Raw genomic sequence first — 20,993 nt, forward strand, 5'->3', positions numbered from 1 at the left:
TTTACAACTCAATTAACTTTTTTTTACTCAAACGCCGCCGGCAAACAAATAAAAAAAAAAAAACGCCGAAATGACCAAAAATTTAAACAATAAAACACGAAAATGCATAAACGAAATCATAAATACCTACTAGATACGATCGAGAGGCAGCCAAAGGCGATCCAAGACGTTCGCCAGATGAGCGTTTTATGCGATAAAAAACAAATAACAAAAATACAAAATAAAAACAAAACTGAAGTGTCATAAAGGGCATCAAAATGGAAATAATACTCGCGCACACACACACACACACACACGCGCGCGCTGTGGAAAATTGAATCGTGTCTAGCAGCTTAAAGGCCGCAGCTAACAAGTGGCCCCCAGCCTCAGGCCCGCTGCCACGCCCCCCGCGACAGTTAGTAGTTGCTCGGCGGCAAACTTCAAAAGCCGCCGACTTTGTTGATAAACAAAACGCGCACTGCAAAAATATGCAAAAAAAAAAAAAATGAACACAAAAAAAATGTGAAACTAAAAATGAAATGAAAAATCGAATTAATTAAAATTAATATTTTTTTATTTTTTGCGTTTTATAGAAAAAGCCAAAAGGCAAAATGAAAATTGTTTTTTTGCTGATTTTGTCAACGGCTTCTTCTTAATCTTCGGCGCTGCCTTTTTTTTTTTAATCAAACTGGAGCAGCGCCAAAAGGTCGCGGAAAAATGCAGCCGAGGCAGCGGCAGCGACAGCGACAGCAGCAGCGGATGCGACGACCGCTTGACAATTTTGCGACTTGGCATGAAATCAAATTATTTGATCTAAGCCGCCGCCAGGGGAGCTCGATAGGGGTGAGGGGCAGCATAAGCCGCTGCTTTGCGACTAAACGAAACCAAATGGTGCGTTCGCCGAATGGCGACGGCGACGGCGACGTCGCAGTCGCTGGCGCTGAAGTTTGCTGCGCCAATGTTAGAAATTGCAGCCCCGCAGCCGCCTTCTCTTACGCGCACTCCTCCGCTCTCGCTCTGCCCCGCAAGGCTCGCCAACAGCCGCGCGACATATGTTGCGGAAATATTTTGCGAACGAAGCGTCAGGAAATACTTAGCCTAATGCACCCATCTCGCTCGGGCACACATCTCATTTACATGCGAACAACAGGCAAGGCAAAAACAAAAAGCACAAAGCAATAACAAAACGTTCGACGCTCCGGCATTTTGTTTTATTATTTCACACCTGATGCTCGTTCGTGTTTTGACGTTCGTTTGACCATCGGCACAAACTCGGGCTGCCATTCGCCAGATCGCTAATTGCCTCGTCGTATAGCTTGTGCGTGTGTGTGTGTGTGTTTAATGTAACTATATAAGCGTGTGTGCGCTTGTGAGATTGTGTGTGTTGCTTAGCGCAGATCGCAACCGCTTTTTGTTTTGCTTTGTTTTCCTCAACCAATCGGCAGAGCTGGGGCGTGTGTTCCGTTAATTAATTATATATATATGATAAAGGCTGCCACCCTTTGCAAATATAACAGATATTCAAGATATTCAAATAACTTATAACGGACTGGCTTTCATTGAAAATTATCATATATCTTTAAGAATAATAATTAATTAATTAACTTTTTTAAATTATTAGTATAAAGAAATATCTGTAGCACAAATTAAGTCGTATTTGTCTACACAATTTTCCCGTCCTTAATTGTGTCCGTATATATGTATGTGTGAAAGTATCTACGTCAGTTAGTTATAAATGCATTTAGATGATTTCATGACATCTGGTGTGTGTATTGGCTAATGTTAGCACTCGAAAACTAACTGCTACGAAAGTGAACAAATCTATGAAACGTCGTCATTTTCGACCAACCGCCACATTTTACCGACCAGGGCCGTTAAATTTTCCATGCTGAACTTCACAATTTCCACAATTTGAAGCCAATAAAATTAACAAAACGCTCGTTTATACTCCCTATGACAGCATTCAAACCTCTCAATTCTGCCAATTATTATTTACATGAATAGCGAAACTTAATAAGCTTATATGGCCTACTAATAACGCTGTTTTAACAAGCTGTTAGAATTCGGGGTCCGTGGTGCTTAGATTTTCTGTGGCTACTTTTCATTATAAAAGCTGGCTATAATTAATGTACATATCACACAGTAATATTCATTTCCTAAAAGATATATTTAAAAAAACACGCATTTATTAATATCGTCACAAAATGGCTCACGGTTTGATTCAGTGGTGGAACCAGTAGTTCCGCAACTGTTCAAATGGTTCTCAAATGGAACTTCTGGCTGAGCCTGTTGTTGGTGTTGTTGCCGTTCCCAAGATATATTCTAGCAAATAATTTATAAAAGAAATTCAACCATTTATGTAAAATTGCAAAGAAATACAATAAAAATAAGCGCAAAATGTAAGTTGGTGTTGGATTTGTACAAATATGCAACGTGCGCGTGCTAAATTGTGAAAATTGTGCGTAACAAAAAGCCAAAGAGACTTCTGCGGCCACAGTGCCCCTAGTGGTGGCTACTTTTTTTCGTCTCGCTTTATGTGTGCTTCGTTGTCGTATACGTATAGACTTGTTGGCATGCTTGTGTTGGTGTGAAAACGCTGAAACAGTCAGGCTAGCAACGTGCTCGCTGTAGAGCCAACAATAGTGCAAGCGAGACAACCCTACAGCAGCATACGTGCATACGTGCGTCCGTGTGTGTGTCTGTGTGTGTGCGTGTGTGTGTATGAGTGCCAGGGCAAACGACTCGCTTGTATTTTTTCGTGTGTCGCCTTCGTCGTCTCCGTTAAAGTTTTTCTTTGCCTCAACGCAATCTTAACAAATTTTTAAACGTATTGTGTTTGTTTTAAACGGTTCTCATTGTCTTTATTGCCAAACATTTGCCTAAAGCCAGCGCGCTGCTAGTACTTATCTAAAGCGCCAGACGTGCGTGCCCGTACACTCGAACAAAGCGCGGCTGAGAAAAAAAAATAAAAAAAAGAAACCGAAAATCATTAAACAATACATAATTGCAAAAAAAAAAAAAAGAAAAATTGCCAAACGGCCACTATGGCCCTGGCTTGAGCCGTTAAGAAATGCATAAAACGAATTGTGTCCAATATTGCGTAAATGTGAGTGTATGTGTGTGTCTCTCTTGAAAACAAAAACAAAGAAAGTTGAAATGATTTTGCTGCCTTGTTTCCACTTATCATGACGTCGTCGTCGTCTCGAGTGTTGTTGTTGTTGTTGTTGCTCTTGTGAAATTGAAATCCAATTAAACGCAGTGCATTTTCAGCTGGCAATTTAAGCAAAAGTCAAGTGCAAGCAGCAGCAGCAGCAGCGGAGCAGTCTGGCCACACTGTGACTCCCAAATCCGCCAAGGTAGGAATCAAAAATAACTTCTCACCTCTCTCACTCGCACACAGACAGACCAGAGCCAGACAGTTAGCCGTTATAATAGTTCGGGTTGAAAAAAAAAAAAGAAAAAAAAACAACAACAAAATACAAAATACAAAAACAAAACGTATGCAGTTAAACCTTAGGTCGCCTCGTCCTCGGCAGCGAGGCCATTGACTGCAGCAGCGGAGTCAACGTTGTCGCCTTTAAAATTAATTGCATAGATTGTTTTATTAGCATGCTCCTCTTTTTTTTTCGTGAGTTGCTGACGCTTATTGGGCTGCTGTTTATACAACTGTTTGTGCCTGCTGCTTCTTCTTTCCTACGTAACCGTTGGTTGTTGCCTTTGTGGTGGTGGCGCTTGTATTCAGCGGAAGTCTTATTTGGCGCCCGCCAACGCAACGTGCCGCCGATTTGCAATTGTAATAAGGCCCCAGCAAATTAACATAGTATACTTATATACATACAGATATACATACATACATACATTTGAGTGGCATGTCTGCCGGAACTAGCAGCAAGAACAGGAACAGCAATAAGAAGCCGTCGCACTGCACTCCCACCACGATCAGCTGTTGCTCTCACAAGCACACACAACACAACAAACACCCACACATATACACACACTTAGAGCGAGTGAGAGCCTGCGACCATCTCACTTGCGCACCTGTCAAACGCAGGCAGCAACATAACTAGAACGTGCATTTAAAAAGGTAACAAAAAAGAACGGTAAACGTTACTTTTTTTTTTTTTTTTGTAAACGAAACTGACGACAGCGACATGAGCGGAGTGCTAATAAATCAGTGTAGGCAAAGAAAGCAAACAACAATTACAAGCACATATATTTATATATTTGTATGTGTGTGTGTGTGTGTGTGTGTGCGTGCATTTATAAAGCTTGACCAGTTTTGAGGTTAGAATCGGCCCAGCTTCACAGGTCAAACACACACAAACCCACACGCATACATATGTATGCATAGATAAAATCGTGTTGTTGTAGGTGCGTGTTGGACAACATCAAAAGAAAGCGCAGCAAATAGTGAGAGAAGCAGACAGAATGTAGATAACTAACTGCAAGGCAAGCGACAGCAGCCATTAAAATAGGCACAATAATAATTGTTTACTATTTGAAGAAAGCAAAACTAACAACAAGCGAAACAAAATTTTGTCATTTATTTTGTTAGCCAGCTAGAGAAAATGTTGGTTCCACTGTTGCTGTGCGCCTTTTGCCCAACTGCTTAAGATTTGTCTGTTTGCTGGGGCGCGACTCCATTTTTAATGTACATGTGTGCGTGCGAGTGTGTGCGTGTGTGTGTGTGTGTGTGTGCTTTTCACCATTGAAAGTGTCATTTAAATGGCATTTTTGTCTGTTTGTTGCTTCTTTTCTACCTACTGTTCATCTCTAATTGTTTACCTACACACACAAACACACTCACGGTTGTCTTTATGGTATCTCTGGTGACAGCAGGTTATTGTTAGGGTTTTTTTTTTGTGCTTCTCTTTTTAACCGCCTTGCAACTTTTGCGCTGATTCATCGCTTAATATTAATGCCGTCATGTGCGATGCGCTGTGTTTGTTATTTTTAGATATGTGCATACATATGTATTTACGCAGAATTGGCGCCGTAGAAATCCCGCTGATAAGATGTCAGGACGTTCAAGTCGCTGTGTTCTAGTTCTTTGTTCACATTTGTTTTTATTGATTTTAAGCTATTTATATAGTAAAGCACCGATCGAGTTCAGTCATTAGCTCAATATCTGTAAAAGATATAGTGAATTACGTGATTTATCCAACCCGCATGTGACGTCAATAAAATAATAACAATATCTGTAAGGGAAGTACACGAGCAGATATTCTAATAATAATCCAAATCCAATATGCTCGCTTAAAACTGTGCGAACAGTGTGCTACAGTCTTCGATTTTGGTTATACTGTTATACGCGGGGGTGCCACACTGTGAAGTTTCGCTTATGCCGAAAACTGCAGTGCTTTGCATTTACAGTTATCTTTGTGTTTGTGTTGCGAGACGTGAGTGACGCTCAGTTTCGTTTTGTATTCTTATCTAATTGAAACATCACACGTCGCCAGCTCACGCCGCCCGCTATCAGCCTTTTCTTTTATACACACACACACACATATACATATATATATATTTTGTTTTGCATTTTGTTGTGAGATTTACAGCTGCAGCTCAATCGATAGCTGTCACACATTTATCGATGACAGCAAAGCTGTTCACATATTCAATTATTTTGAATTATATATATAGAAAAAAAAAAACAAATAATTTGTAAATATATTTTGGAAATATATTTATTTTATATGTACGTTCTTGTGCGCGCGTGTGTGTGTGTGTGTGTGTGTGTGCGTCACTTTATCTAACTGTAATAACAACAACAGAAACGAAATGCTTAAGAAAGTTCTTTCCTTATTTTGCAGCAGCCGCAGCGCCCGCGCCTTGCTGGAAACGCCGACAACGCCTGAGCGCGCGCCTTAAATACGAAAAACAAAACACAACAGAGATAAGAGAGAAGAAGCAGCAGCAGTAGCAGCAGTAGCAACAGGAACGAGAGTGCAAGTTGTTTATTGCAAACGGACAAAAGGACAGCGCAAGGTTTTTATACAAATACATACATATGTATATTAATATAAGTATTGCTCATTGTGGATATACATATATCATAAATGAGTGAATTTCCAATGTGCAATTTTTTGTATTAAACCAATTTTCTTTTACACAGGCAACGTTGTGCGAGGCCATACGCACACGCACACGCGCACGCAAACATATTGACACACACATAGATTTATATACATATACATATATATATATATATATATATATATATAAGGACAGACACAAATATGGAACTGCGCGTTGGGAACAAATATCGGCTGGGCCGCAAAATTGGCTCCGGCTCGTTCGGCGACATCTATTTGGGCACAACAATCAATACGGGCGAGGAGGTGGCCATCAAATTGGAATGCATACGCACCAAACATCCACAGCTGCACATCGAATCGAAATTTTATAAGACAATGCAGGGCGGCATTGGTATACCCCGGATTATTTGGTGCGGCAGCGAGGGTGATTACAATGTGATGGTGATGGAGCTGCTTGGACCATCGCTGGAGGATCTGTTCAATTTTTGTTCGCGCCGCTTCTCATTGAAAACCGTGCTGCTGCTGGCGGATCAAATGATATCGCGCATCGATTATATACACTCGCGCGATTTCATACATCGCGACATCAAGCCGGACAACTTTCTGATGGGTCTCGGCAAGAAGGGCAATCTGGTGTACATAATTGATTTTGGTTTGGCCAAAAAGTTCCGGGACGCACGCTCCTTAAAGCACATAGCATATCGGGAAAACAAAAATCTGACAGGCACCGCACGCTACGCCTCGATCAATACACATCTGGGCATTGAGCAGTCGCGACGTGACGATCTGGAATCGCTTGGGTATGTGCTCATGTACTTCAACTTGGGCGCCTTGCCCTGGCAGGGACTGAAGGCGGCCAATAAGCGACAGAAATACGAGCGCATATCCGAAAAGAAACTATCCACATCGATTGTTGTTCTCTGCAAGGGCTTCCCCAGCGAATTTGTCAATTATCTGAATTTCTGCCGACAGATGCACTTTGACCAGCGTCCCGATTACTGCCATTTGCGTAAATTGTTCCGCAATCTATTCCATCGCCTTGGCTTCACCTATGACTATGTGTTCGACTGGAATTTGCTCAAGTTTGGCGGACCGCGCAATCCGCAGGCCATCCAGCAGGCGCAGGATGGCACCGATGGCCAAGGCCAGGGCCAGGATGCCGCAGCGGCAGCAGTGGCCGCCGCCGCCGCCGCCAACCATCAGCAGCAACAGCACAAGGTTAACACAGCAATGGCCACTGCCGGTGGCAGCACACAACAGATGTTGAGCAGCAATTCGGCTGCTGGACAAACGCTTGCCATGCTCGGCGGCGGCGGCATTGTCGGCGCCGGCGGCGGCGGCGGCGGTGGCAATGGCGGTGCTGGTGCGCAGCTAATTGGCAACGGTGGACTCAATATGGATGACTCAATGGCCGCCACAAATTCATCGCGACAGCCCTACGATACGCCCGAGCGACGTCCATCGATACGGATGCGCCAGGGTGGCGGCCTGCAGGCTGGCGGTGTTGTGGGTGATGTACGAAATGCTAAATAATATTTTATTGTTTAGAATGTTGTGCGACGATGCGAATTAAGCGCTGGACACACACACACACACACACACTCACACACACACACGTCCACACAGAGAACACGTACATACAGCAGATGCAGCCACACATACACACATTTAGTATATTACGCTCCATATGTATAAATATATACATATATATCTGTGTGTATATATATATATATATATTTGATGTACGCATACATAACATGTTATATGTATAGAACAGTCAGCGACCTGGTCGCTGGCAACGTGTTGCAGTAACACACACACACACAGACACACACGCACGCATACAAGCATACCCAAGCACACACACACACACACACGCAACGAGAAACAAACAGCTGCGCTTTCCTTTTGTACATTTTTGTTTGTTTTTATTATTTTTTTTTCGCTTAAATATTTGCGTTTTGCTTTGATGCTTTTTCTAATGATGATGATGATGATGATTACTATTATTATTATTATTATTATTAGTATTGTGTGGCAACGCTTATGATTAACATATGCTAAGTTTAACTTATAATTTTAGTTGATAAACAATTGCAAGTCGGCCGCAAAAAGGCGAAAGTATGCACTACTTTTAGCATCAGCTCCATCTGCAAGATACCGTTATTCGTAAACTGTAAAAGCAAAGAGACAGGATGACAAAATTGATAGGACGAAAGAGAGACAGAGAAAGAGAGAGAGAGAGAGTGTGTGTGAGACAGTGGGCGAAAGAGGGCGAGAGAGCAAGCAAGCGTGGCTCTTTAAGAAGATAACAATACGAAATAACACACTCGCACACAAAGCTCTGCACTAACACACACACACACACATGCATACACACATACATACACACACACTCACTCACTGCCTCTCTTATCCACTCGCTAGCTACTTCTGTGTGTTTTGCATTTACACTGTTGTGCGGGAACAGGATAAACAAAATATTTGGTTAAATGCATTTTTTTTTCTTCTGTTTGATTTTGTGCTCTGTGCTAACTATAAAACAACATCAGCAACAACAACAGCGACAACAGCGACAACAAATAAGAAACTTATCAACAGACTCAACTGAACAAAGGGCATACAATTTATATTAAATGAAGGGCATATAATCTAATATTTAAATATTAACAAATATTTTGAATATAAGTTGTAAGCTTGAGAGTGTAAAGGAAACAAACAAAGGACACAATATTCGCCAGTGTCCCTAACTTTTAGTCTAGAAACTTAGCATTAATCTAAACATATATATATATATATATATATGAATATATATATACAACAAATGCATATAACTAACAATTCGTAAAACAAACAAAAAGTAAGCAAAAACAAAAATGATAAGCAGAAATGAACGCGTTTTGTGCACCCCAACCACCCACATTATTAAATTTAAGTGTACAATTCATGATGAAAACATTTTGAAAGCAGCCTAGCAAGTAATTTCCCCCTTTCCCCTGCCCCGAAACCCGCGTAGCTTTAAGCAACTCTCTAATTTGTAAAGCCTCGATGTTAAACAACAGGAATTCATAATCTATAAATCTATTAATAATTCAATAACCCATTTTTGTTCTCTTTTGTTTATCATCTTTAATATAATATATGTATGTGTTCAATATTATTTGCGAGCTCTGTTTCAGTGTATTTCTCAGTAATCTAACTAAATGAAGAAAGAAACGGCAAAAATCGTGTAACTAATAACTTAATACAAATCATAATTACCCACACACACACACACACACACACACATACACACACTATATAAAAAATATGTACTTTGCATTATATATATATATATATATATTATATATTTTCAATTAGTTTGTAAAGTCGTTAAGGGGCGTGAGCTGCGAGCACGCATTAAAATTATAACGCTAGCTAATAAATTGTAGCTATAATATGAAATTTGTTTATAAGTAATACCAAACCAATAAAACAAAATAAAAACAAATGAGTAAACGCGAAAAATAACTACAATTCGAATTCTGCCCAAGTCAAGATTATGAATTATGAACATTAATGCAAGAGATAAGAACGTGCAACAACAACAAAACAAAAGTTTATCTTATGAAACGTATATGAAACACGTAAACATTAAAAATATATATGAAAAAAGAAAACAAAAACAAATCTTATGTAAAACTTTACACAACGCGCCAATATGCCGTTTATATATAGCAGTAAAAGAGATCAGAAATAAATGATTATATAAAATACGATAAATGTTTAAAGGCAGGCGAATAAAAGTGAAAAGTAACATCCGAATGTTAAATAAAAAAATGCATTACGTGATATTTCTTACAGTTTGTTTCATTTGTTTTCTTTCGTTTAGACCTTCATTTCGAGATACTTTTCATTTGCTTTCTTCTTAATTGGATCGGAAACTCGAGATTATCGCCGAGAACCTCTTTCGACTCCGGACACGCACGCCTTGTAACTTGACCAAAAACAAAAACTGACAAAAAAAAAAAAACAAAAACATATAAAGATTAGTTCTCATATAACACGATTACACAACTTAGGAACGGAACAGTCCCCTAGATAGAGTCTAATCCGCTGCGGAACCTTGGAACTAGTTCGCGAACGCAAATTAACTGAGTGTACATATGAAATTATTCGAATAACAAATAACCTTGTGTGATTTTCCTTCTAACTAGCGATTTATTAACAAACTAACAAACATGATAAAACAAATTAAACTATGAAATGAGAACAAAACTATATATATATATATATATATATATATATATATATATACATTAAATACGCTAACTGTATGACAAGTCCATACGCCATAAGGAAACAAAATACATATATATAGAACTCGTAACAAATTATAAACGAAAAGTAACAGAAAATTTTGAGCATTTTGTAAAATTTAATGTATTTGTATATTGAGAATAGAATTTTTGATCTAATTATTAGCACGCAAATCGAATATGTTAGTTACATAAACCCTATGTATATGCGATAACATTGAATATTAACAAACCACCAACAGTGATATGAGATACAAAAACAAAACAAAAAAAAAAAAACCCAAGATAAAGTTCATAATATTAATCGTACATGAATTAAACAAAAGTGTGTAAAAGCTAATGTCATAAATGGGATATCGTCAAAACTGAACGCGCAAGTCACATAAACATGAACAATAACAAAACTATGAAATACAACTAGAACAGCAACAAATTTCCATAATTCTTATAGATGTATATTATTACAACAATTACTATTGCAAATGTCTCAAGCTAGAATATTCAGCAGGCACATACCATATGTATGTATGTATGCGCGCATATCTAGTATTTCATTAGCCGAAACATACACACACACACACACACACACACATACACACACACACAAACAGTTCGATAGAATTTTAACACATTTGAACAAAGAACTCATAAAATATAATAAATTTAATAATAACACTGCGAAATTAGAAGCGAAAAGGGTAAATGAATAAATAATTAATAAGTAATCCGTAAAATTAACAAATTGCAACAACATTAGATACACTAAAAGGAGCGAATGTCATTTACTCGTAATTGTATGTAATTAATTGTCGACAAAAAAAAAAACAACAAAGAAAACAAGAAAAATGCTAAAATGAATAAATTATGATTTTGAAAACATAATAACTGGAATCTTATTTTAATTGCGTAGCTAGTTTATATTTCATTCATTCATAACAGTTTTTTTTTTTTGATAATATATTTGATTTTCTTAGGAGCCAATGTCACATTGGCGAAATAACGGAAATGCACATTTAAGTGTGGCCAGACACCATGCTCTCGGGGACAGCGACTGATACATTGAATGCATGCGATATTTTCTTCCAATAGGTGGTCAAGGCAAACGTGAGATAATCTGTTTGTGTACTTACATTGTATATACTAAATGTAATTAAAGCATTATGTTATTTATATTATCATAGTTTGATTTGAAATAAATATGTAGGCACAGCTCGTGAATCGACAGCGACAGTTGCATAAATATCGCGCATCTCTAGATGCGCAATTGCCTTGTATTGTCCATCTCAATTGTCATACATCGCTCTCTAACGCTCATCTCTAGTAGCCCAACACAAGTTTGCAAACGAAAAGGTAAAGTGATTTTAATTTGGAATTCAGTTAAAAGAATAAGCGATAGCTATATATATAAACAAAAGCACACGTTCTTAACATTATCCGCCGTCACGCAGGCGACACTACATAAGAGAGAGGTTCCTATTAGCTGCAACAACATGGGCGCAAAGCAGTCGCGTGAGCCACGTTCCGTTTCAATGGAAAATCCAACTCCTGCCGGCGTCCTCGACATATCCGACGATGTGGTGAAGCGTCTGAAGCAGGGTATCACACAGCAGGGTAAAGTATATAGTCGGACAAGTAATTGTAATTGCGCTGCCAAAGATGAGAAATCGTCGCGGCCAAGTGTTATGCAACAATTGTCAAATGACCATTTATTTATATATAAATTAAATATGTTAATTGACACAAATTTCTTATGGTTTGCAGCTCGCGAAAATGCAGCCGCTGCGGAGCTGTCAAAGCCAGCGCCAAAACCACAGGAGCCGGCCAAAAAAGCGCCCGTCAAAGACGCCTCCCCGCCATCAACGGTTCTTTACCAGAGCGCCACGCCCATTTATGTGCAGGGCGGCGGTCACACAATCAGCGCCGCTGATGTGCAGCGGCAAATGAATCAGGAACTGGTGAAGAACGATGAGCTGTGGCGGCAGCGCTTGACAAAGCTGGAAGAGAATCTAAAGAAGACGAATACCATCATGGAATCGGAGTATGCGAATGCTGTGGAGGGTGTGCACAAGCGTTTCGTGAGCACCGCAGCGGCGCACAAAACGCCGCTATGCCAGGACCTAAAGGCACAGCTGCTTGCCTGCTATCGTGCCCATCCCGGCGAGACACTCAAGTGCATTGAAGAAGTAGCCCAGTTTAAGCAGTGCGTCGATATGCATCGCATCAAGAAACTGGATAGCGAACCCGAAGCGCCCAAGGCGTCAGCTGCCGGCAAGGCGGCCGTGCCGGTTGCCAAAGCTGGTTAAAGGACTTGTTTGCCCTGTTTAACAACGTTTCCTTCTTGTTTGTTTGCTTCTGCGTCTACCACAAAAAGCCTTCAAATGATCTGTTTAAACGAGGGAGCATTCTATTAAACGCGAGGTGTCATTGTAAACGATAGTAAATTAATTTAATATATAACAAAGGTGCGTTTGTTAATTGCCTATCAGCATATCGTGAATTCGGCAAGGATTTCAAAGGAAGCTTACCCTATATAGAAGTACACGCGTTCAGGATAAAGAGGTAAGTGGGTATGTGACATTGGCTTATATTTTTACCTATTGAGATCCTTTCTGAGCACACACATAGTCGGTATTGTTCAGATTGGATTACTATAACGATGCATATTGATTATATTTCATAAAAACTATTTAAGATAACTTAGTGAATTTAATCTGAACCTTGTTTTGATCAGGTATATATACAATACTATTAATTCACTACTAATTAAGTTAATTACTGACTGACTGATTGGGTAACTGATTGACTGAGTGATTAACTAGTTGTTGGACCGATTCTCAGGCAGAACGACTGACTTGTTAGCTGGTAAAATGACTGACTCATCAACTGATTGACTGACTGACTGACGATCAGTCAGATCGATTCACTGACTGATTGAGTAACTGAAATAGTAACTGACTGACTGATTGATTGACTAACTGATAAGCGATCAAAGCACGGCTCAAAACATAAAATCTAGGAAGTTGACAATGTCCAGGTTAGTTACATATGGTGATGTATGGGAGGGAAGTGACTGGAATAGGATTTTTGAAGCATTTTCTTGTTTAGTTTTTAAAAAAGATTTCAATTACATCAATGAAGATTTATGTAGAGAATATGTAATGTTGGAAAACAGAAAAATCAAAACTTTTTTTACATAGGCATACTTCTCAGGAAAAAGTCGGGTAATACTTGCTAGAAATTTAATAATATGCTTCCTCTGGGAAAGCAATTGGCCCTGTATTAATATACAACGTTTATCATATTTGTATCAAATGTGGTAGGGCCTCCAAGAACTTTAGTTAGTTATTACAGGATAACTTTCAGTCGATCATCATCAATTCGAGTATTTTAAATGGTCCTTTTCTGTAATTGAGTGCACAGTTTTTTTTTTTTATTTAACTAATTAACTTTAATCGCTTCTGCTTTTATGTTAATCAAGTTAACTACAAAACCGTAAATACTATATAGTAAAAGACACACACACACACACACTAACAAAGTGCAAACACATGCAGTTACGTGTGTGCATATATGACATATGTAAGGAATACGTAAAGAATTAAAGCAGATGCGCGATCAGCCAAGCGGCCAGCAGCGGAAGCAGCGAGAGTCTCAGAGCGGCGGCGCTGCTTTCGGCCTTGTTGCTGCCAGCTGTCGACAGATGGCGCTTGCAGGAATCATCAAAATTCTTGGCGGGACCCATGCAGCCGGCATAGCTCATAACGTAGGCCAAATAGTTTTGCTCGAAGACGCCGCGCACCAGACTAGAACCGGGGCCGCTGGCAAAGACAATCACATCCTCGCCGCCATGCGTTTCATCCTTGAGCGCCAGCGTGGCCATGTGGCGATAGGTGGGGGATTCGGTCTGCTCCTTGGTGTACAGCTTGAGTGGCATCCACACATTGGAGCTGTTTGCCGGCTTTGTTTCATTCGCCAAATGGTCGAAGTAGCCGGGTCCATTGGCATACGTTATGGTCTCATATACCATGGGATCCTTAGGCTTGTGTGAATTGGCGGCGCCCAAAATATCAGCGCCGCGTTCCGGATAACCATTGAAGGTGACCGAATGCGAATGATCCGCTGTGACCAGAATGAGCGTCTCCTCCGAATCGGTCATCTTTAGAGCCGCTTGCACGGCCAGATCCAGTTCGTAGACCTCGTGCAGGGCAGCACGTGCATAATTCTGATGATGACCCTGATCAATGCGTCCGCCCTCCACGAGTAGCACATAGCCCGGCGACTGCTTGCCACGCTCCAGCACACCGATGGCCGTCTCGGTCATCTCCTTCAACGATGGTTCGCCCTGTTCGCGTGCTATGGAGTAGGTGATGTGATTGTTCCGAAACAAGCCCATCAAATGATCCACCTCCTCCACATCCACCTTCATCAGCTGTTCGCGTGTGTACACCAGCGCTGCGTCGGCACTGTCGTTGGCGTGCCGCTGCAGCCACTCCTTGGCCAGATTGCGCTCATCGTTACGCTTGCAGATGGTTTCGGTGCCGCCCTCGAATTGGACGGTCTGCACCTCGCTCTCGTTGAAAGCGCCCATGGGCGATAGGCCACCACCTAGCACCACGTTTAGCCTGTTGCCAGGCGCATTCTCAACCAGCTGGCGTGCAATGTCCGCATGTATGCCAATGGACTCCTGTGGCACCTCCGTGTCGCACTCCCAGTCCCGATGATAGACACGCGCAAAGGTGGCTGCGGGCGTGGCGTGCGTAATGCGTGTGGTGGTCACCACGCCAGTGCGTTTGCCTTCACGCTGTGCCCAGTCCATGATGGAGTCGAGTCGACCCTGGCTGGCGTTCAACTTGGAGCGTGTGGTGTCCATGCCAATGGCGCCATAGTCGCTCTTGACACCCGTGAATATGGCTGTAGCTGTGCCCGCCGAGTCCGGCACCTGTTTATCCACATTGTAGGTCTGTCAAAGGCAAGGAGATTGATTTCATCTAAGAACAGTTTAAACTAACTAACTGATTGATTGACAGACTAATTGAGTTACTGATTGATTGACTATCTGATTGACTGCTATTATGGCCGTTTGATTGATAGAGATCCAAAATTTCTGACAGATTGATTGATTTACTAATTGATTGATTAACTTGACTGACTGACTGATTAATTAATTGATTTTGTGACAAATTGATGATCGAACAACAAATTGATTGACTTACTGATGTACTGGTTGACAGCCGGTCAGCTGGTTGACTGACTATTGACTATTTTATTGACTGGCCGGCTGATTGATTGCTTGACAGACAGAATAATTGACCGATTGACTAGCTGTTTAACTATCAAAAGACAGACTGTTTTCACTGACTGATTGATTCTTTGACTTATTGACTAAATGTGTAATTGATTGATTGATTGAATTGAAAGCTTAGCGGAAAGTTTTTGATTTAGGCTCATTTAAAAAATCGGATTAAAAAATACAATTTGCCTTTCTAGAGGGAAATAATACTTTCTAATCTATATGATCTATGATCATCTAATTATAACATACCTTGGCCAGGCCCGTGTGGGGGAACTCATCAAAGGACAGCATTTCCTCCTCGCCATGTCCATGCTTTAGGTACTGGCCCTTGTAGATGCGTCCGGCACTGATCGTGGACAAGCCCATGCCATCGCCAATAAAGATGATAATGTTCTTGGCCTTGTGCTGATATGAGTTTTCCTTGGCGCGCTTTGCCTTTTCTATTATTTTACCCAGCTGCTTAAGGCCCACTCGCCGCCAGAATGTTGCATCTGTAATTGGAAATGAATTAGGCACGATCAGAGCTTGAGCTACCTCACTAATTCGTGACATGTCTGAGTCGTCTGTCGCTTTTGAATTATTTCTGGTGAGACCCACTTGACACTCGCTCGTACTGCCGATCATATCTGGTAACAGCCGCTGCGACTAATTAGATTTAGATTTATTTTGCCAGACGGACAACGCAAATATCTGAAAGTCGCTCGTTCTGTACACAAGGCCCATTAGAAACGTTTCAACAATTCTACAGTTCGGATGTGGCTATGTAATTCCCCCTCTAATATTTTTGCAATGCAACTATTCTATTTCTAGATGGGGATTTTACAGATATACGACTTTCCAAGTGTTCAACTCGTTTTTTTTATATTTAGAAATTTGCATTTTCATCGCAGTACCCACATATTTAATGGTATATTAATAGTATTTTTTTAAATCAATAATAATACCCTGCACAGATGCAGATGTGTTAAAGGGCCATCCTAATAAAGTTGAGCACATTTGCATACTACACTTTTGATACCAAGAGCCTATATTTGTTCTTGATTGCATCAATAAACTGGAAGATAAATACGTCTAGCGTGTTTTTTAAAATGAATTGTTTTTAATTACTTAAGATTCAGAACATCTATAGCTACAAATACTGCTGTGTGTATATGAGGCAGATTCATATTCTGAAAATTGCATTAAAAAATTTATACAGGGTATCTATAGCGTCTGCCTGCAGGCCAACGTACAGTCTCACACTTCCTATATTTATATAAATATATATATATTTGCCGATTATAACTCTTCTGGTTTAGTATGCAGTCGGCGATGTTTGCAAACACCAACCCCCTCACGCCCACGCCCATGCCTATGGCCAGACCCCCGCGGAGCGGCACTGACGCACGTTACAGTTAAACTGCGTTGACAGACTGTTAATTTGAATTGTCAATGAAATCGAAAATGGACAATTAGAGGCTTTTGCCGCGCGTATGATTGGAGGCATAATTAGCACTATTAATGTTGGAATTAGATATTGCCAGCAGTGGCAGAGTTTAACACCTGTGAGTAACTGTTAAGAAGTGCTCTAACTAATTGCTGTTTGTACAATTCAATTGGGCAATGTTTGCCATTTGGTTAACACGAACCTGTTGAATCTGTTTATATCTTAATTAAAAATTGTTGTCGACAATTGAAGCGAGATCAACTCGATTCGACTATGTTGTAGAGCTTTTAAATTCCATTATAATTGGAATATCTGGGTATTTCCAAAGGAGAGAGAAATTGCGCGAATATTTTGTTCAATTTCTTTTGTAAGATATTCTTTTATTCTTAATATTGTTTATCTGTGGCTTGATGTATATTGACATTAGCTTAAATATGATTCTAAACTGTCGTGTAGCTGAATTAAAGAGGTTTATTTTTTTTTTTTTTTTGGTATGTGACTAAAAACTGAAGCGTGTATCCGCAGCTATTTCAGCTGTATCAACAATCATTCAATTAGAATTTTTTTGTTATGTTTTTGGATAATTTGAGTTTTGAACCTGACACCAAGACTTGAAATAAAGTTTGACCTTGAAATAATATGGCAGGCATATCAATTATGTATGTATTATATGCTTACATATTTTTCTATTTTCCAGTCAAATAATTTGACGTGTTATATGAGTTTGTTAACCTGGAGATATTGTGGCTTTTTTTTGTATTTCTTATACTGTTATATGCTAAATTTCGGAATAGGTTTTTAAATAATATGAGTTTAGCGACATAAAAGCTATTATTTATATAATATACATATATTTTTATATTTGTTCAACTCTTTCACAAAATGAAAGGGGTATATTGGTTTTGTGCAAAGCCCGTCCATTTGTCTGACGCTTAAGATTTCGTTATTATCAAATAATCTTTATTTTTCTTATTACCGATGATCTTTTCGGAGATCTTGTAAGAATTTATCTGCCAATCTATCTCTCTAACCAGGTTCTAAGAATCTATAACTCTTTACATATGCAAAAGTCTATTTTAAGGTCCTTTACTGAAACGATTTTAATGTCTGTTGCACACATAATTCAAATTTTTGAACGCATAATCAAATATCTTCTTTCGAAGCTGCACTTAACACGGGGTATTTCTTTGACGAAATATTAGATAGGGCAGCATTTTAATTGCACTTAAATACAGATAAATATTAATTGACAATAATAAAAAAAAAATAATTTTTTGTTTAAATTGCTGCGCTTTTTGTTTAAGATAATCAACAAAATTGTAAATAAAATAAAAGTATAACTATTATATATATTATATATATAATACTTATATAACTTTTTTCTTTACCCATTTTTCATCCATTTTGTGCAATTGCACAATTGAGTTGTTTTGTAAGCCTAGCCTTTAAATATTGATAGATAAATTTAATATAGTAAAAACTATATTGTATATATATATCTGTTATTTGTTTTACACTCTTGGCAATATTTATTGTCATCTATTTTTTTTTTTGTGTTTCTGTAGCTGTTGCATAATTCAACTGGAGCCGCCCGAGTTGAACTAACACGTAGTAATAAAACGCTTGAACGCGCCATTCGTTCGGCTAGTTCTCTAAGTTGTGCAATATTCGCAATGTTTTTTTTTTTTTTATATAAGAGACAAATTGGCAAACGCACCTTCCAAAACGCTCTCCTTGTCCGCCACCAGCCTGAACTCTGGTCCAATGCCGCTGTCGCTGTCGCTGTCGCTGCCGCTGCCGCTGCCGCTGCCCGCGGTGCTCAGGGTTTGTATCACGGGCGGCGGCTGCACTGTGGCCGCCCAAGTGCCTGCTGCACAGACAGCGGCGAGTATCAGGAGTACAGAATGCATCTTACAGACTTAATTGAGTCAAGCTTGGGCTATGTGTATGTACAATATGTATTATTTATATCACAGTTGCGTTCAGATTCTAGCTGGCCATTAAGACTGTAGATCAGTTAAACGTAAAACGTAGTATTATTATTTTCAATTTGAAATTTTTTGAGCACGGACTTTAAAACGAGCTCGCGACTAGGTCACAATTAGCGGATTTGCAGCGACTGACGTCTCGGCATGCCCTGAAGCGCCGTTATATGGCGGTACGATAGGCCATGATCATCGGCTGTGCACGAAGCGGGCCGCACGACGATGACGACGACGACGATGTCTAGAACCGGGGGCATTACGAGAATTTTTATTTTTTTTTCACTTCTTTTTACTTTACATGCAAAATGTTTGCGTACATTTCGAATTGCAGCACAGATAAACCCATTAAAAAACAACTTGTCGTCTGTTGCTCTCACGTGCAATAAAGTTGACGTTTGGGCTCTTTATGATATTGACGATCGGCTGTTTACGACCACGGGCTAACAGCATGTGTCAATACGTTGAATTACGGCTTAAATGGCACGTGAATCGGTTGTTGTAGGCGGCTGCCCTCAGACTGATGTCCGCTGCTTATCTGAGCTCAACGACAGCTCTCGCCAGATATCGTATCTCAAGCGTGTTGCAGATGAATTTCTAGAATTGATAAAAGATTTCCAAGAGCATATGCGTATTGTTTGCATTATCCGAAAAAATAGTACAAGCAAAAGTGACTAGCAGCGGTATGAAGAAGATTAAATACTCTGGTTGGGTAAGCTTTTATTTGAATTATTATATTTAACTGATTGTTCCTATACGGTCTGGTAGATATGTGAGAAATTTGAAGATATCTTAAAATAGAGCTTACACTGTTTAACCGATTCTTCCTAGATAAAGATATAGATATAGACATAGATATAGATATAGATATAGATATAGATATAGATATAGATATAGATATAGATATAGATATAGATATAGATATAGATATAGATATAGATATAGATATAGATATAGATATAGATATAGATATAGATATAGATATAGATATAGATATAGATATAGATATAGATATAGATATAGATATAGATATAGATATAGATATAGATATAGATATAGATATAGATATAGATATAGATATAGATATAGATATAGATATAGATATAGATATAGATATAGATATAGATATAGATATAGATATAGATATAGATATAGATATAGATATAGATATAGATATAGATATAGATATAGATATAGATATAGATATAGATATAGATATAGATATAGATATAGATATAGCTATAGATATAGATATAGATATAGATATAGATATAGATATAGATATAGATATAGATATAGATATAGATCTAGATATAGATATAGATATAGATATAGATATAGATATAGATATAGATATAGATATAGATATAGATATAGATATAGATATAGATATAGATATAGATATAGATCTAGATATAGATTAGATATAGATATAGATATAGATATAGATATAGATATAGATATAGATATAGATATAGATATAGATATAGATATAGATATAGATATAGATATAGATATAGATATATAGATATAGATATAGATATAGATATAGATATAGATATAGATATAGATATAGATATCTATATAGATATAGATGGATAGATACAGGCGGATAGAAGGACAGAGGGAAATGGTTATATCGACTTTTGGCTCAACCATATACATATATGCGTTTCATGTTACTTTGGGAAGTTGTATGACCCTTTAAAAGGGTACATCAAATTGGGCAATGTTTTGTTTGTCTTTGGTTTATTTGTGATGTCTGGCCAGGTCCCGGCCTCACACAACCTCGATCAATGTCACATAGGCGCCAGCATTCAGCAGCTCTATGACTTTGCCTTCTATCTGAACAATAGAATACTTATAATATCATATTGCATGTGGGCCTCTGACTATCTTTAGCATCTTTGTAAAATTGGATCTATTGTCAGGTTTGCAAGCTCGACACTTTGCACTAATCAGGCGCGGAATCTAAGATTT

At 38.9% G+C, this 20,993-nt stretch overlaps 3 protein-coding genes across 17 annotated transcripts; 2 read left to right on the forward strand and 1 right to left on the reverse strand.

The window, feature by feature from the left end:
* The first annotated feature begins 2,226 nt into the window (after positions 1 to 2,226).
* dco (discs overgrown) lies at positions 2,227 to 10,032 on the forward strand. Of its 15 annotated transcripts, none has more exons than XM_015170504.3 (6): positions 2,227 to 2,378; positions 3,250 to 3,335; positions 3,820 to 4,063; positions 5,790 to 5,964; positions 6,092 to 7,529; positions 8,098 to 10,032. In XM_015170504.3, exons 5-6 carry the CDS (start codon positions 6,216 to 6,218, stop codon positions 8,185 to 8,187), a joined length of 1,404 nt encoding a protein of 467 aa, XP_015025990.1. In that variant the 5' UTR covers positions 2,227 to 2,378; positions 3,250 to 3,335; positions 3,820 to 4,063; positions 5,790 to 5,964; positions 6,092 to 6,215; the 3' UTR covers positions 8,188 to 10,032. The 15 variants fall into 15 exon arrangements, with proteins under 15 accessions (XP_015025990.1, XP_032289764.1, XP_015025992.1 ...); XM_032433873.2 differs by having other exon boundaries at positions 5,793 to 5,964; XM_070206778.1 differs by lacking the exon at positions 2,227 to 2,378 and adding an exon at positions 2,580 to 3,085.
* Positions 10,033 to 11,557: 1,525 nt separating this feature from the next.
* Chchd3 (Coiled-coil-helix-coiled-coil-helix domain containing 3) lies at positions 11,558 to 12,787 on the forward strand. Its single transcript, XM_002055895.4, has 3 exons — positions 11,558 to 11,662; positions 11,761 to 11,923; positions 12,074 to 12,787. Exons 2-3 carry the CDS (start codon positions 11,803 to 11,805, stop codon positions 12,613 to 12,615), a joined length of 663 nt encoding a protein of 220 aa, XP_002055931.1. The 5' UTR covers positions 11,558 to 11,662; positions 11,761 to 11,802; the 3' UTR covers positions 12,616 to 12,787.
* Positions 12,788 to 13,776: 989 nt separating this feature from the next.
* On the reverse strand, positions 13,777 to 19,142 carry Alp4 (Alkaline phosphatase 4). The gene is made up of 3 exons (XM_002055896.4): positions 18,749 to 19,142; positions 15,855 to 16,096; positions 13,777 to 15,272 (listed from the first exon to the last, which is right to left on the reverse strand). The coding sequence occupies exons 1-3, from the start codon at positions 18,939 to 18,941 to the stop codon at positions 13,911 to 13,913; spliced, it is 1,797 nt and encodes a 598-aa protein (XP_002055932.2). The 5' UTR covers positions 18,942 to 19,142; the 3' UTR covers positions 13,777 to 13,910.
* Between the last annotated feature and the right edge of the window lie 1,851 nt (positions 19,143 to 20,993).

Source organism: Drosophila virilis, chromosome 2 (assembly GCF_030788295.1).
Source record: "Drosophila virilis strain 15010-1051.87 chromosome 2, Dvir_AGI_RSII-ME, whole genome shotgun sequence".
Classification (NCBI taxonomy): domain Eukaryota; kingdom Metazoa; phylum Arthropoda; class Insecta; order Diptera; family Drosophilidae; genus Drosophila; species Drosophila virilis.

Bases quoted from the DNA above. Each gene is read 5' to 3' on its own strand.
- dco (XM_015170504.3), top strand. From the start codon at position 6,216: ATGGAACTGCGCGTTGGGAACAAATATCGGCTGGGCCGCAAAATTGGC. The intron at 7,530-8,097 runs GTACGAAATGCT...TTATAATTTTAG, and splicing joins CTGGCGGTGTTGTGGGTGAT to TTGATAAACAATTGCAAGTC.
- Chchd3 (XM_002055895.4), top strand. From the start codon at position 11,803: ATGGGCGCAAAGCAGTCGCGTGAGCCACGTTCCGTTTCAATGGAAAAT. The intron at 11,924-12,073 runs GTAAAGTATATA...TATGGTTTGCAG, and splicing joins GCAGGGTATCACACAGCAGG to CTCGCGAAAATGCAGCCGCT.
- Alp4 (XM_002055896.4), bottom strand. From the start codon at position 18,941: ATGCATTCTGTACTCCTGATACTCGCCGCTGTCTGTGCAGCAGGCACT. The intron at 16,097-18,748 runs GTGCGTTTGCCA...TTCCAATTACAG, and splicing joins CAAGGAGAGCGTTTTGGAAG to ATGCAACATTCTGGCGGCGA. The intron at 15,273-15,854 runs GTATGTTATAAT...TGCCTTTGACAG, and splicing joins CCCACACGGGCCTGGCCAAG to ACCTACAATGTGGATAAACA.